A 13,594-nucleotide genomic window follows, 5' to 3' on the forward strand; every position below is an offset into this window, starting at 1 on the left:
TAAATAGTACACTGCAACATTAAATGACTGGAAAGGATCTCAAGGTGTGAGATCACCCGGTTGATTCGATCTTCAAATCCCCCCTAAGATTCACAACGAAAGACTTATCTATACAAAAGGGCTTCAAAGCTCAAAGGCAAAGCCACCAAATACACAGGCCACAGAAAGACCTAACACCATGTTTCAGCGATATCCGAAGAACACAGTAAAATGCTATGCCACATTCTCTTTTTTTGAAAAATCTCAATTACACCGAAGCTGAATTTGCCACAATCACTTGGAATCGCAGTATCCAGGGCTGGAGGGCTGCTCGGCACCGCCGATCCAGTTTTGAAGAGTCATTGTGGTCGTGTAGATGCAGCAAATGACTCCGAAGGTGGTAAGGGTAATGTCAGCGATTACTTGGCGTCTAGAGTGTGCACAAGCGCGGAGGTGGAGTAGGGGCTAGATCGATGTTAGTCTGTGGTGATTGAAGAAGGTAGGTGGGAACATACCGGGTACACGTAAATCAGAGGGACACAAGCAAAGCTCCCGACCAGGGAGACGAATTTGTCCAGACTATCGGCACCGCACCAGGCGACAACTGCACAAACGACGACCAAGAAGAAACGGAACACGTTCTTCTTCCACTTGATGTATGGGTTGTATTTGCCGCTCCGGGTGAAAAGCTCGTTCTCCATGATGCGGATGGCGGGAAAGAGCTGCAGGGGTGTACTGAGAAGGATGGCGAGCGAGTACAGGAATTGGACCACGTTAACGAACTTGTCGTCCTGGGGCATGTTAAGGAGAATGACGGTCTTTGTAGAGGATCCATAGGCAGCGTAACTCAATCCACCCGCGGAGAGGAAGATCAGTGTGATGACCACCATCACTCCTGCAAGTACACCAGGGAATCGATGGGGCTGCTTCATCGATTCCTGGATTGGGATGATCAAGCCGATACCTTCGTATGTGAAGATGGCGGTTCCAATGAACATAGACCAAGTTGACGGATTGAAGGAGATGATGTCCGAGACTCCACCATTACCAATCAGGGTTGTCGCATCATAGTAGTAGATGTATAGCAGACCCAAGAGGATGAAGGCATCCGCAATGAGAGCAGTGAATCCAAGCTTGCTGATATCGCGAATCAGCGAGAGGGGAAGGAAGATGACCAACTGCATCAACACCATGAACTTGATGTCGATGAAGGATTTGCACTTGCTCACAGCCAGCACGAATGCCTGCAAGTTCTGCGAGACAAAAACTATGTATGCTGAAACGAACCCTAACTGACTCAACACGATCGATCCGAGGATGATGCGTCTCATGTGCTTTCCATATAAAACGCCACCAATATCGCCGAAAGAGCCCTCGATCTTTATGCGAGTGTTGACAAGCAGGATGAAGGCGTAGTAACTCAAAATTGAAACTCCAAGAAGCACCATGCTACTGAACAACATGCCACCACTCAGGAAGGCTCGGGGCAAGAAAAGGATACCCGTTCCGACGAAGGACTTCAACAGCAACATGACAGCGCCTGTGGTAGTAGTGTTTCCGGGAGGTGCGCGCTGCTTGTGCTTGCGCTTTTTGCGACCAGCTCCATCACGCTGAAGCAACGCCGCATCTTCCCCAGCTTCTCTGCGCTCATCTTGCTCATCATAAGCGTCAGACGAGAAGTACTCATCCGGGCCCAAGACCTCATCGTCCTCTTCCAGTTCTTCACCAGCAAAGTGACCGTAGAGTGTCAAGAACTCCAAGAAGCTAGTTGTAGGCAGCTGAGGCTGCGCACCAGGGGCTGCTGAATTTGACCCTGACTGGCTTCCACGGTGGGGACTCCCAGCTGTTCTTCGCAGGAAATCTCTCCGAAATCCGCCTGGCACTTGGATCGTATGCATGTCTTCCGTGTCCGCCTCCGGAGCAGGACGACTAACACTGAAACTCTTACTCCGAGCAAAGCGACCCGAGTCAGCATCCTCCGCCCAGCGGTAGACCTGACGAGTAATATCACCACCCTGTAGCTGCAAACTCGAGAATTCATCGTCGCCGAGGCTGGTTCCAAGCTCCGAGCCGGTGTCGCGATGTCCCCCACCGTTCTGCGGGAGGACGAGATGTCTCTTCACAACCTCTGGGTCCTCGTATGGGATCGCGTCAAGGCCGTTACCGTTCTTGGTGTCGATCGAGCCGTACTGGGAAACCACCGGTCGGTTCTCGAGATGGGAGTTTAATGCGGGGGAGCCAGCCATGCGTGAGGGGGTGCCAAATCTCGGAGGCGAGCGACCGAGGCTTTCTTGCAGCTGGGATGCGATCATAGATTGACCGGGACCTGGCAGCGACGATGGATCGTCTACGTAACGGAAATTCTGTTCAGAGGTGTTTGTCGCGGTGGTCATAGGCCGACTTGTGGGGATACCCTGGCGAGATGAGAGAGAGGCACCCAAGGATGGTGAAGGAACCGGTGAAGCCAGTCGAGCAATTGAAGCCTGTCTAATCCCCGAATCTGGAGGAGGAGAGGTGGAACGAATGGAGGAGGTGGAAATAGGCATTGAGCGAGGCGGGTTCAATGACGAACCCTCACCGTTGTCTGCCATGATAGTTCAATCGTCTCTCAAAAGAGGTCGAAAGAATCAAAGGACGTGAGATGGGCAAGATCAAGACCCCGGAAGAAGCTCCAGCAAAACAAGACAAGGCTTACCTTGGACTCGGGAAGGCCAAGGAGGTGTCACTATTTTTGCACTGTTTGACTCTCCCCCACGTCATTCGATCGGACGCGCAGTGACGCAAGTCGTCGACTTTGCTTTTCTCTTCTTTTGTAAGAACATTTCACTCTTCCCCCTTTCTTTCTACTCTATCAATTGGAGGCGGTGGCCGTGCTCATGCTCTTGTGGTGGTTTTGCCTTTAGACGGCCGACAAAGGAGATCCCGCCATGTCCAGGAGACGACCGAACTTCGCGACTCGAACGGCTCAGGAAGATGTCGCGCGTCTCGATCCCAATGAGCAGACTGGTTCGTCTCCTGTCGACCGAAGTCGCTTTCTGCAGTGGCGCCCGAACATCTGGTCTCGTTCTCAGGAAGTGAACTCGATAGAGAACTCAGGACCTCAGAACGATGCAGCACCCTCGAACCCGCTCGAAGGCTTATCTCGACTGTGGCATAGGGAAATACAAAACGAACGGGAACTAGATGATAACCTTGAGGGGGTGGCACCGCATATGCCATTGTCGGCTGGACCTCTGCGCGATGCCAGCGCCGACAAGAAGGACAGGCATTTACATCGAACTCGGTCGACAGAAGAGTCGAAGAAGCTTGGCACCTTCTCTGGCGTGTTTGTGCCTACGACGTTGAATGTTCTTAGTATTCTGATGTTCATTCGCTTCGGATTTATTCTGGGTCAAGGGGAGTACTGGGTATTCTAGGTGAATCTCCCTGGAGAATCGGATCAGATGAGAGATTTTGGCTAACGTGACCAAGGACTGCTTGTTGTTTCCTACATGATCAACCTGGGGACCACAATGTCTCTCTCCGCTATTGCAACCAACGGCACAGTCAGAGGCGGCGGTGCATACTACCTGATCTCTCGGTCACTGGGACCCGAATTTGGAGGCTCTATTGGAATAGTGTTCTATTTAGGCTCCGCCTTTAATACTGGCATGAACGCAGTCGGTCTGATTGACTGTTTAACTCAGAATTTTGGAGTCGTTTCCGGCAGCATGGCCAAATTCCTGCTGGAGGGCTTTTGGTGGCAGTATCTGTGGGGGACCATCATTCTCGTCCTCTGCACGGCCATCTGCTTGGCAGGGAGCTCAATTTTTTCGAGGGCGAGTAATGGTCTGCTGGTTATTCTTCTCGTGGCAACGTTCAGTATACCGTTGTCTGCTCTCTTCATGAAGCCTTTCGCTTCGCCTAAAGAGGGAGTGATGTTTACGGGCCTAAGTGTGCGCACTTTGATGGAGAACCTTAAACCCCATTTGACGAAAGGTGCCGCGGGGAGTCAGTTGGAGGGGAGAGAGAGCTTTCAGGATCTGTTCGGCATTCTATTTCCCGCTACAGGAGGAATCTTTGCTGGCGCGAGTATGTCTGGAGATTTGAAAAACCCAAGCAAGTCTATTCCCAAGGGTACCCTGGGAGGTCTTGCTTTGACTTTCGTCACGTATACATTGGTCATCCTGGCCATGGCGGCTTCTATCACCCGAGAGTCTTTCTACAACAACGTGAATGTGATTCAAGTTGTCAACTCCTCGGACACGATAATTCTACTTGGAGAATTTGCGACCAGTTTCTTCTCCGCGCTCATGGGGGTAATTGGATCCGCGAAACTTCTTCAAGCAATTGCTCGAGATAGCTTGCTCCCGGGCTTCAAAATATTTGGTCAAGGTACAAAAAAGAACGACGATCCCGTTTATGCCATTCTTGTAACCTACATCTTTGCGCAAGTCACAATGCTATTCGACATTAATCGAATCGCATCTTTCGTGACAATGAGCTACCTGATGACTTTCTTGGTGACAAATTTAGCCTGTTTCTTGTTGAAGATCGGTTCTGCGCCCAACTTCCGTCCCTTTTTTCATTACTTCAACTGGCAGACTGCTCTAGCGGGAACACTTGTGAGCGGCGTGAGTATGTTCTTCGTGGATGGCCTGTATGCGGCCGGGTGCATTGGAATCCTACTCGTGCTGTTCCTGTTGATTCACTACAGCTCGCCGCCTAAGGCATGGGGTGATGTCAGTCAGAGTCTGATTTACCATCAGGTTCGCAAATACTTGCTTCGCTTGCGCCAGGAGCACGTCAAGTTCTGGAGACCACAGATTTTACTTTTTGTGAGCGATCTCGATCGACAGTATAAGATGGTTTCTTTTTGCAACTCGCTGAAGAAGGGAGCCCTATTCGTTCTAGGCCATGTGCTTGTGACCGATGACTTTTCAGCAGCAGTTCCAGAGGCACGCAGGCAGCAGACAGCATGGACAAAAATTGTTGAGTATTCCAGGATCAAGGCATTTGTGAACATTGCTATTTCACCCTCTGCAGAATGGGGCATGCGGAATATTGTTCTGAACTCTGGTCTCGGAGGCATGCGACCCAACATTGTCATCATTGATCAATTCAGAGACGATCAGTCTTTGGTAGAAACATTCTCTCTTTCTAGCCATCGCAGAGAATCATCAAAATCGAGACGTCGGTCTTCAGTTGTTGGCTCAACTGATGGCCCTGATGACTCCACCCTGGGAATCAAAGGAATGACCTGCCAAAGCTACGTCACAATTCTCGAGGATCTTCTTTTCAAGCTCCGGATTAATGTCGCGGTAGCAAAAGGATTCGAGGAACTCGAAATCCCGAACCCGAATGGTCGCAACACAAAGAAGTACATAGATTTGTGGCCCATTCAGATGTCCGCCGAGATTGGAGCCGACAATGAAAGCAAGAAAAATGTCCTGACCACGAACTTCGACACATACACTCTGATTCTGCAGCTCGGCTGTATTCTGAATACAGTGCCTTCGTGGAAGAAAACCTATCGACTACGAGTCGCCGTGTTTGTCGAATATGAGACAGATGTTGAAGATGAGAGAGGCCGAGTAGAGGCTCTTCTGGACAAGTTACGGATTGAGGCAGAAGTCCTCGTTTTCTGGCTTGCCTGTGGGGATTTGAAGGCATACCGTATCCTTGTGAATGGAGATACATCCGAGGAGATGGATGATGTGCAGGAGAGAGTCCATTCTGTACTCCGAGAGGAAGAATGGTGGCAGGGTGTCCTCAAGACTCGTAGCCCATTGTCCACCTCTGAAGATCCGGAGCCGGTAGGGAATGAAACTCAGCAATTGGACCGGTCGCCGACCTGGCAAGGCCCTGCCTGTCAAGACAGTGAAAACCGAGCTTTTCATCAAAGAGTGAACGGTCTCCGGAGATTGATTCAATCTACCAGACGCAGAAGATCGGTCTCAAGCTTCCGAGCCCTGGGAAGTGTCAATCTGGGAATGCAAACCCACCGTTTACTGGATGCATTCGTCGACTACGATGGTGACAACTCGTCGAGCTCGAGCGATGAAGACGACAGTGATTTGGATCCATACACAAGCGACCCAGAGATCGACGGAGATGACGAGAATGACAACCTTGAAAATGCTCCCATCAGTGGCCCCCACAGTGAGATCCCTTCTGGTCCTTATCAGCCGGTGGGGGTCACTGGTGATGACCAGAGCTCCGGAGTCAGTCCATCAACACGGCCAAAGGGATCATCGGAACCTTCCACCCCCCCAGGCTCGATTCCACGCCAAGCAATCCCCTCAATCATCACCACTAGCGACAACACATCCCCAAAGAGCAAATCTCCCATGCCTCGCCCAGCCATGACCCGTTCTCCTTCCAGCAACCGCTTCAGCTCTTCTCCAATCCCCGAAGCCAAAGTCAACACTGAAGAGGGAGCTGGCCCATCAATCATGTTCGCCGCCAACGCCAGCCCCCCGCGCTTCCAGAACAAGCTCGACTCCATCTACGCTCGACGCCCATCGGCGGTCTCGGCCACCTCCGCTAGCGGCAACGATGGTAACAACGGCAACAGCGGACACAGCAACCAAACCGCCTCCGGCTTTCCCAGCTCTGCGTCCGTCCCGCTGTCATTCAATGACCTGCCCAGCCGAGCCCAGCATTTAATTTTGAACGAGTTGATCGTTCAGCAGAGTAGCGAGACGGCTGTTATCTTTACCACGCTGCCCACCCCCGTGGAGGGGAACATGCCGCCGGGAGGAGGATAGCGCCTCCTATTTGAGTGATCTTGATGTGCTCTGGCAGGGGTTGCCTCCTTGTTTGCTTGTCCACAGCAACAGTATGACTGTCACGATGAACCTGTAACGACCGTTTGCATATTCTGTATAGCGTCATTGATTATAGAATAGATACACTATCTGACTCATTGAATAGAAGCAAGTTCTTTGCTTTAGTGTCGACAAGGAGTGCCTACGGAATAGAAGTTTTCCCCATGTTCTAGGTGAATTACATCACCGACACAAACTGGATGAATAGCCTGACATGAGCATCTTGTTCTCGAAGCAGTCATTCCAAAGTAGCTGATACCTTTTTTACTCTGCGCTGATATGGCAACCAATCCTGATCAACATGGTCCATCCATGTAGCCCGGCCGTAAGCTTAGAGAAGCATTTTCACGTGTTCGTCTAAAGCTATAGAACTTAAAATCGCCAGCTAAAGCTGTCACTAAGCATCGCGTCTGCATGTCATCGCCGCCACAACGAAGATCAGCGGGGCAGCAGAGGAACCAATGGTCCATTCTCCCCCCAGGTCCCTGCGGAGACCCAAGCTGCACAAAGGCCCTGTGATGCTCAACACCTGATAAAGAAAACCCTCAGCACAACGTGGAGCCGTGGGTAAGCGAAATCTCGGCGCCACCAAGGACACGACACTCCGAAAGAAGCAAGTGTGGAGGGTGCAACCGATGCGAAGACAAATCAATTAAGACAAAAAGAGCCAACCAAAAAAAAAACACGGGGCGATGACCAATGGGAATTGCAGCGAGCATGATTGGATGAGAAGCGTGCCCTGGTATACTTTGTACAGAGTATCACTTCACTTCCTTTGTCTCTTCTCTGTGTTCATTGTTGATTATAGAGACGAAAGGGAAAAGGGAGATTGCATTGCTAGGTTGTGCTGGTGTTGGTCTACTTTCTTACTCCTCACATTTTCTCTTTTCTCATTCTCCGCCTCCTCACTTCTCTCCGGCCCCTGAATTACCGATCGGGCCATGTCTACCCCTGCCATTGCGCGATTCAATGGCAGCCTGAGGGCCTCTGATACTCGCCCTGTTGCTCATTTCCTGCCCGACCAACTGAACGGACTTGCGGATCGTACGCGCGCGAATGGCCGTAGCCCCGACCAGGATTCTTCAGACGCCTCTTCCACGGGCTCCAACACAGTAAACGGCACCGAGACAAAGCGACCAAATATGGCTCGCAAGGCCTCTTCGCCCATGGCCCCGGCCTTTATGGTGTCTGCTCCAGGCAAGGTCATTGTCTTTGGTGAGCATGCCGTCGTCCACGGCAAGCCAGCTCTGGCCGCCGCAATCTCCCTCCGATCCTACCTCCTTGTCACCACCCTCTCGAAATCACACCGAACGATTACTCTGAATTTCCGCGACTTGGGCCTCAGCCATACGTGGGACATTGAAGCGCTCCCATGGGGCGTATTCCACCAGCCCGGCAAGAAGAAGTTCTACTACGACCTGGTCACATCTCTTGACCCCGACCTTGTCGCCGCCATCGAACCCCATCTCGAAGGCGTCTCAAAAGGCGTCCCCGAAGAACAGCGCAAAAACCACGTCCGCTCCGCATCTGCCTTCCTCTACCTTTTCCTCTCCCTCGGTTCCCCGCAAAGCGCAGGTGCTGTTTATACCCTTCGCTCCAATATCCCCACCGCCGCTGGTCTGGGCAGCAGCGCCAGTGTCTGCGTCTGCCTGAGCTCTGCGCTGCTCCTCCAGATCCGCACGCTTGCCGGCCCTCACCCCGATCAACCCGCCGAGGAGGCAGAGACCCAGATTGAGCGAATTAATCGCTGGGCCTTTGTCGGCGAGCTCTGCATTCATGGAAACCCTAGTGGAGTGGACAACACGGTTGCCGCAGGCGGCAAAGCTGTGATCTATCAGCGTGAAGACCCAGAGAAAAACCCGACCGTCATTCCCTTCCCCGATTTCCCCGAACTGCCTCTTCTCCTGGTCGATACTCAGCAGTCGCGCTCGACTTCGACAGAGGTGGCCAAGGTCGGCCAGCTGAAGAAGTCCCACCCCATTGTGACCGAGACGATCTTGAATGCAATTGATGAAGTGACATGCTCTGCGCGCCGACTCATCGAGAGCCCGGACTTTGAAGTCAACGATGACACACTCGACCAACTCGGCACCCTGATCCGCATCAACCACGGCTTCCTCGTTTCACTGGGTGTGTCACATCCCCGATTGGAGCGCATCCGCGAACTTGTCGATTATGCAGACATTGGCTGGACGAAGCTGACCGGTGCTGGTGGTGGCGGATGTGCAATCACCTTACTCAAACCAGGCGTCAAGCCAGAGGCTGTCCTCGAATTGAAGAAAAAACTCGCAGAGGAAGGCTTCAACAAATATGAAACCACCCTCGGCGGCGACGGCGTTGGCGTCCTCTACCCCGCTGTCCTCCGCAACGGCTCCGATGAGGAAGGTGGCGAGGAAATTGACCAGCAAAAGTTCATTGAAGCCGAAGGTGCCGAGGGCATCGAGCGTCTCGTGGGCGTTTCGTTCCACGAGAAGCGCGAAGGCTGGAAATTTTGGAAGCGCTCTCCCCGCTGATGAACCCTTGCTGCTTTTGGCATATGGGCTTGTTTTCGCATTTTCCAATTCCCTTACTCCTGCCTTTGGTCCTTTCCTCTTGACTCCCTTTGTAATGGATCTTTAATGACTTCCAACGGTTCCCTGGTCTCCCTCATTACTTTTCACGTCCCATTCTATGTACACATTTCCCCCCTATTTGCATTATTCAACCCACTATGTGAACTTCGGAAAAAAAAGGTGCCTGCCGGACATCTGTAGGCTCTTCTCTTCTCTTTTTTTGGGCTCTTTATCTTGATATTTGTGGGTCTTTGACATCAGCATCTCTTCAGCGATGATGTGTCCACGGAGGCCGAAGCCGCTGAGATACAATAATACAATACCATTGGATAATATTGCTTTCTTCTTTTCCTTTTGTGTGTACATGCGTCAAGTACCTTATTGTACAGAAATACTTGCACTTTAATATTATGATATACACCTGAAAGGAATAATGGCCCTGAGCAATGAGGAAGTCATGACAAACGCGCATATCTCCATCGTTTTTTACATCATTATATGCCTCGATCGGTCTGCCTACCCATGGCAAGCACGGGAATCACCCCATAGTAGTCTCCCACCCCTTCTCAATCATCACGTCAATCCAATACGCATCCGTCTCTCCCCTATCCATCCTCCTCCACACCTCCTTGACAAGCCTCAAACAGACATTGATCGGCTTCGGCGGAAGAACGTGTAAAAAGGATGTCAACCTCCCAAGAATGAAGCGCCGAGTTTGCGAGACTTCAATAGCTTCCATCGATACGGTTGGTGGTTCCGTGGAATCGTTGGTGCTTTCATCTTCTTCGTGGTGAGATTGAGGGGGAGACGGAGTTCGCTGCATGAAGCGACAAGGAGGAAGGGCTGTAGACAGCGGGTGCGGGATTCGAGGGGGATGGTTTTTAGGCGGCTTATAGTTGTGATGGCGAACTCAGTGAGCCAGTTGTTGTGAAGACTTTCTGGAGTCTTGTCGTCTTGTGCTTGGTGGTAGATACTCGGGGGAGAAGAGAGTGGTGGCGTGGTATGGGTGTGCGTGTGATTTGAGTAAGTGTTGGTGGCTGTGTTTGGACTTGTATCAGAGAACCCCGTGGACATGTTCATGCTGTCTAGATTGATGGGGAAAAATGGATCGCGATTTGAGGTCGTGGTAGAGTATTGTGTGGTTTGGGTTGAAAGTCGGTTGCGCAGGAGATCAGGGAAGACTCGGTATAGTTGCATTAGACCTGTGCAGCGGTAGACTTCGGCCATGGTGAGCAGGTGCCAGACTGGAGTTTCGTCGTCGCCTGGGCTAACTATTTCGGCTTCACTGGGATGCGCGAGGCCCAAGAGGCGCTTTTCTAGTTCCTGAGCTTTTTCGATGGCCATTCGTGCGCGGTTGATATCTTCTTGAGAGGTGAAGTTTCGCGAGCGGACGCGTTTGCGCTCGCGTCGGACGAGGCGGCCGACTTCGTGCACGGTGAATTGGGTATCCTTGGCGATCCCGGTCCATGGATGCGGAACTCGTTGGAGGACGAGTTGATCGTCTGATGAGTAGGTGCAAGAGTCGGAAAATACCATGGAATTGCTATCTGTCACGAAAGAAAGGAGCATTTCCCAGTAGATAAGAGCCTCTTCAAAGAAGCGGTAATTGTTACTACAGCTCTTGACGAACCCGTAGCTTGGGCATTCCGAGGAGGACGATAAGGAGTTGAGCTGCTTGCGGAGTAGGTTGAAGAAAGATATCCCTAGGTCTTTTGGGTCATGCCAACTCGCGGTTTGACCGAGCATGAGTAGTGCAAGCAGGGACTTGTCATCCATGACCGCCTCCCCGGTGATGATATCGACAGCCTCGTCTCGCATCTTCCGACCCAGAGGCCCAAATTGAGGGAAATCATTGACTAGCGTTGCAGCTGCCATACTTTGCATTGTGCGGCACATGGCTAAGGATGAGCCCCATAGACGGGAAACGGTGGTGCGGAAAGGATTCATCTGGCTGTCGTAGCTGGAGAACAATGCAGCGACTTCCTTGAAGTAGTATTCAATTAGAGTCCATGATGGATTGTTCAGCGGACGTGAGATAGACATAAAGTCTCGCAGAGGAGCTCGCTGTGAGTTCGGAGGGTAACTGCGCACGATAGCTGAAGGCGAAAAATCTCGATACATGTTCGCAGGCTGTTCTTCCTCGTCAATAGGGCCGATCAAAGAAAAGAATCGAGACTGATCCGCGGCTGTATCTTCAGACGCAAAGTCAAATGGCGAATCTCGCGGCGAGAAGCCTGTCCCCGGTACAGGAGACGGCGGACATAGATCTGCCAAGTCTGGCAGTGAGGCATTGCCCCTCAAACCCCACAGGTTATCGAGTGTATTTGAATCAGCATCTAATCCGAACGCATGAGGCTCAGTGTCATGTGATGGACGAGCATTAGTGCCATCTAGCGGCAGTACATTCTCTGCCGGATCATTTACTTGTACCGGAGTTCTCTCTGCAGCCGGACTCATGGGTTTCCCATCAGATGCGTTGGGACTGGGCTGCTCATGCTTCGTGACCCAGCGTAGAGACTGGACATAGCCGGGACACCGAACACCTAAGCGAGTACAGCGGCTGCAATGCGGTTTCTCCTCTCCGCACTTGACCTGTGGCGAGTTAGATAAGTCGATCCGAATCGGGCTAGCACTAACCCTCTTGCTTTTGCATCGCGCGCAGCCGTTACGTGACTTTTTGACTCGTCGCATCACTGACACTATGATCGAGAATTGTCGAGAGGGACGAGGTCCGACATGGTGAAGCACAGTGTTGGGGAAACACGAACGCTCCGTGCGGGGAGGGGCTTATCTGCCTGGATAAAAAGCGGCTTCCCTGTCATTTCAGGGATACTTTTGCCCTTTTCGTCTTGGTCGCTGTCCATCATGGGCCAATAAGAGCCACCAAGTGCTTCAATTGGCTGAATTGGTACTGCATAGTTGGCGACGAGTGCCAAGGATGTGAAAGCCACTTTCAATTACTTCAAAATGAAAAGTGAATCTCAAAGATCCTCATGATTGCAGTGATGGAAGTATAGCTGACTCAGCATATTCGGCCTCGGGCCTTGCAATCGCGACTTTCTGAAGTTCTGACAAATTGCAGAACCATGGCTTATCTGCTTCGCTCCCAGGTGATAAAAGCTCAACTTAATTGGGATTTATGTGATGAGAAATACTAACAAATGAGACAGTCACGAGCATTTAGTCTCTGCTCACGGGATTTGTTGGCATCGAGACCAAGATCCATTGCCCTGCCACAGACCAGACGAATAGCCTCCATATATCCTCGGGAAACAGTTCTGAGAAGACCACGGCTGCAGCAAAGATCACCGGGCACGCCCATCCCTCGCTCTTTTTACTCTACCCCGGCAACCATGAACGGTGTATCTACCGATCTCAAGCAGATTCTCACCCCTGCCCTCTTAGAGAATGTCCGCAACTTTTGGTTCAACCACTTCAGCAGCCAAGATGCATTGATTCTTCCTAGTCAACCCGAAATGATGCGGTGGTTCATGCGCGATCCCGAGTTCGACCAACAATGCGTGTAAGTCCTTCCCTGTCTCGACCACCACGCTCAAGAGTTGACAAAAGCAACCAGCGCTCAATTCCAACCGGCATTAGAGAGAATCATCTCATCCGGTGCATCGGCCACAGATATCCTGAACGCAGTTGATCAATCATCCCCATTGAAATGGCTTAGCATCATCTTACTTCTGGATCAGGTCCCTCGAAACTGCTTCCGCGGCGAGGATTCCAAGCTGGTTTTCGGCCAATTTGATCCTCTCGCCGAGGAGATTGCTGTTCGCGCGATAGACGCCGGCATTCCTACTCAGGATTCACATCTAAGGTACCGACTTTCCTATCGGGTCTGGTTCCACATGCCTCTGATGCACTCTGAGAATCTTGCTGTCCACGAGAAGGCGGTTCAAGTGCACGACGAGACCGCGAAAGATATGAATGAGTTCATTGAGTGCGATGTGTCTACTTTGAACGAGGATGAGAAGATTTGTCATGATATTTTGTCGAGTCAGAAGGAGGCCCTTGATGAGTTCTTGAAGAGCAACGCCGACTTTGAAAAGAAACACAAGGATATCATTGAGCAGTTTGGAAGGTATCCCCATCGAAACGCACCTCTTGGTAGGATCTCGACTGCCGAGGAGGTTGAATACTTGGAGAATGGTGGCGAGACATTTACATAAGCATCATGCTTGAAGTATATGGAAAACTTGGTGAACGAAATGCATTGTTTATACGCTTCAAAATTGGATCTCACGT

General features: G+C 51.3%; 5 protein-coding genes across 5 annotated transcripts; 3 read left to right on the forward strand and 2 right to left on the reverse strand.

The window, feature by feature from the left end:
* Nucleotides 1-273: 273 nt before the first annotated feature.
* N7477_001695 (putative amino acid transporter) lies at nt 274-2,570 on the reverse strand (the record flags this gene model as incomplete). The annotated part of the gene is made up of 2 exons (XM_056963358.1): nt 274-444; nt 495-2,570. 2 exons carry the CDS (start codon nt 2,568-2,570, stop codon nt 274-276), a joined length of 2,247 nt encoding a protein of 748 aa, XP_056826277.1.
* A 336-nt stretch (nt 2,571-2,906) lies between these two features.
* N7477_001696 (putative cation chloride cotransporter) lies at nt 2,907-6,728 on the forward strand (the record flags this gene model as incomplete). Its single annotated transcript, XM_056963359.1, has 2 exons — nt 2,907-3,369; nt 3,451-6,728. 2 exons carry the CDS (start codon nt 2,907-2,909, stop codon nt 6,726-6,728), a joined length of 3,741 nt encoding a protein of 1,246 aa, XP_056826278.1.
* Nucleotides 6,729-7,729: 1,001 nt separating this feature from the next.
* On the forward strand, nt 7,730-9,301 carry erg12 (mevalonate kinase; the record flags this gene model as incomplete). The annotated part of the gene is made up of 1 exon (XM_056963360.1): nt 7,730-9,301. The coding sequence occupies one exon, from the start codon at nt 7,730-7,732 to the stop codon at nt 9,299-9,301; it is 1,572 nt and encodes a 523-aa protein (XP_056826279.1).
* Nucleotides 9,302-10,027: 726 nt separating this feature from the next.
* N7477_001698 (Zn(II)2Cys6 transcription factor) lies at nt 10,028-12,031 on the reverse strand (the record flags this gene model as incomplete). The annotated part of the gene is made up of 2 exons (XM_056963361.1): nt 10,028-11,932; nt 11,978-12,031. 2 exons carry the CDS (start codon nt 12,029-12,031, stop codon nt 10,028-10,030), a joined length of 1,959 nt encoding a protein of 652 aa, XP_056826280.1.
* A 662-nt stretch (nt 12,032-12,693) lies between these two features.
* Nucleotides 12,694-13,518, forward strand: N7477_001699 (DUF924 family protein; the record flags this gene model as incomplete). Its single annotated transcript, XM_056963362.1, has 2 exons — nt 12,694-12,863; nt 12,918-13,518. 2 exons carry the CDS (start codon nt 12,694-12,696, stop codon nt 13,516-13,518), a joined length of 771 nt encoding a protein of 256 aa, XP_056826281.1.
* Between the last annotated feature and the right edge of the window lie 76 nt (nt 13,519-13,594).

Source organism: Penicillium maclennaniae (genome assembly GCF_028827695.1).
Source record: "Penicillium maclennaniae strain IBT 15551 chromosome Unknown utg000002l:1.0-2354659.0:1.0-2356205.0, whole genome shotgun sequence".
NCBI classification, from domain to species: domain Eukaryota; kingdom Fungi; phylum Ascomycota; class Eurotiomycetes; order Eurotiales; family Aspergillaceae; genus Penicillium; species Penicillium maclennaniae.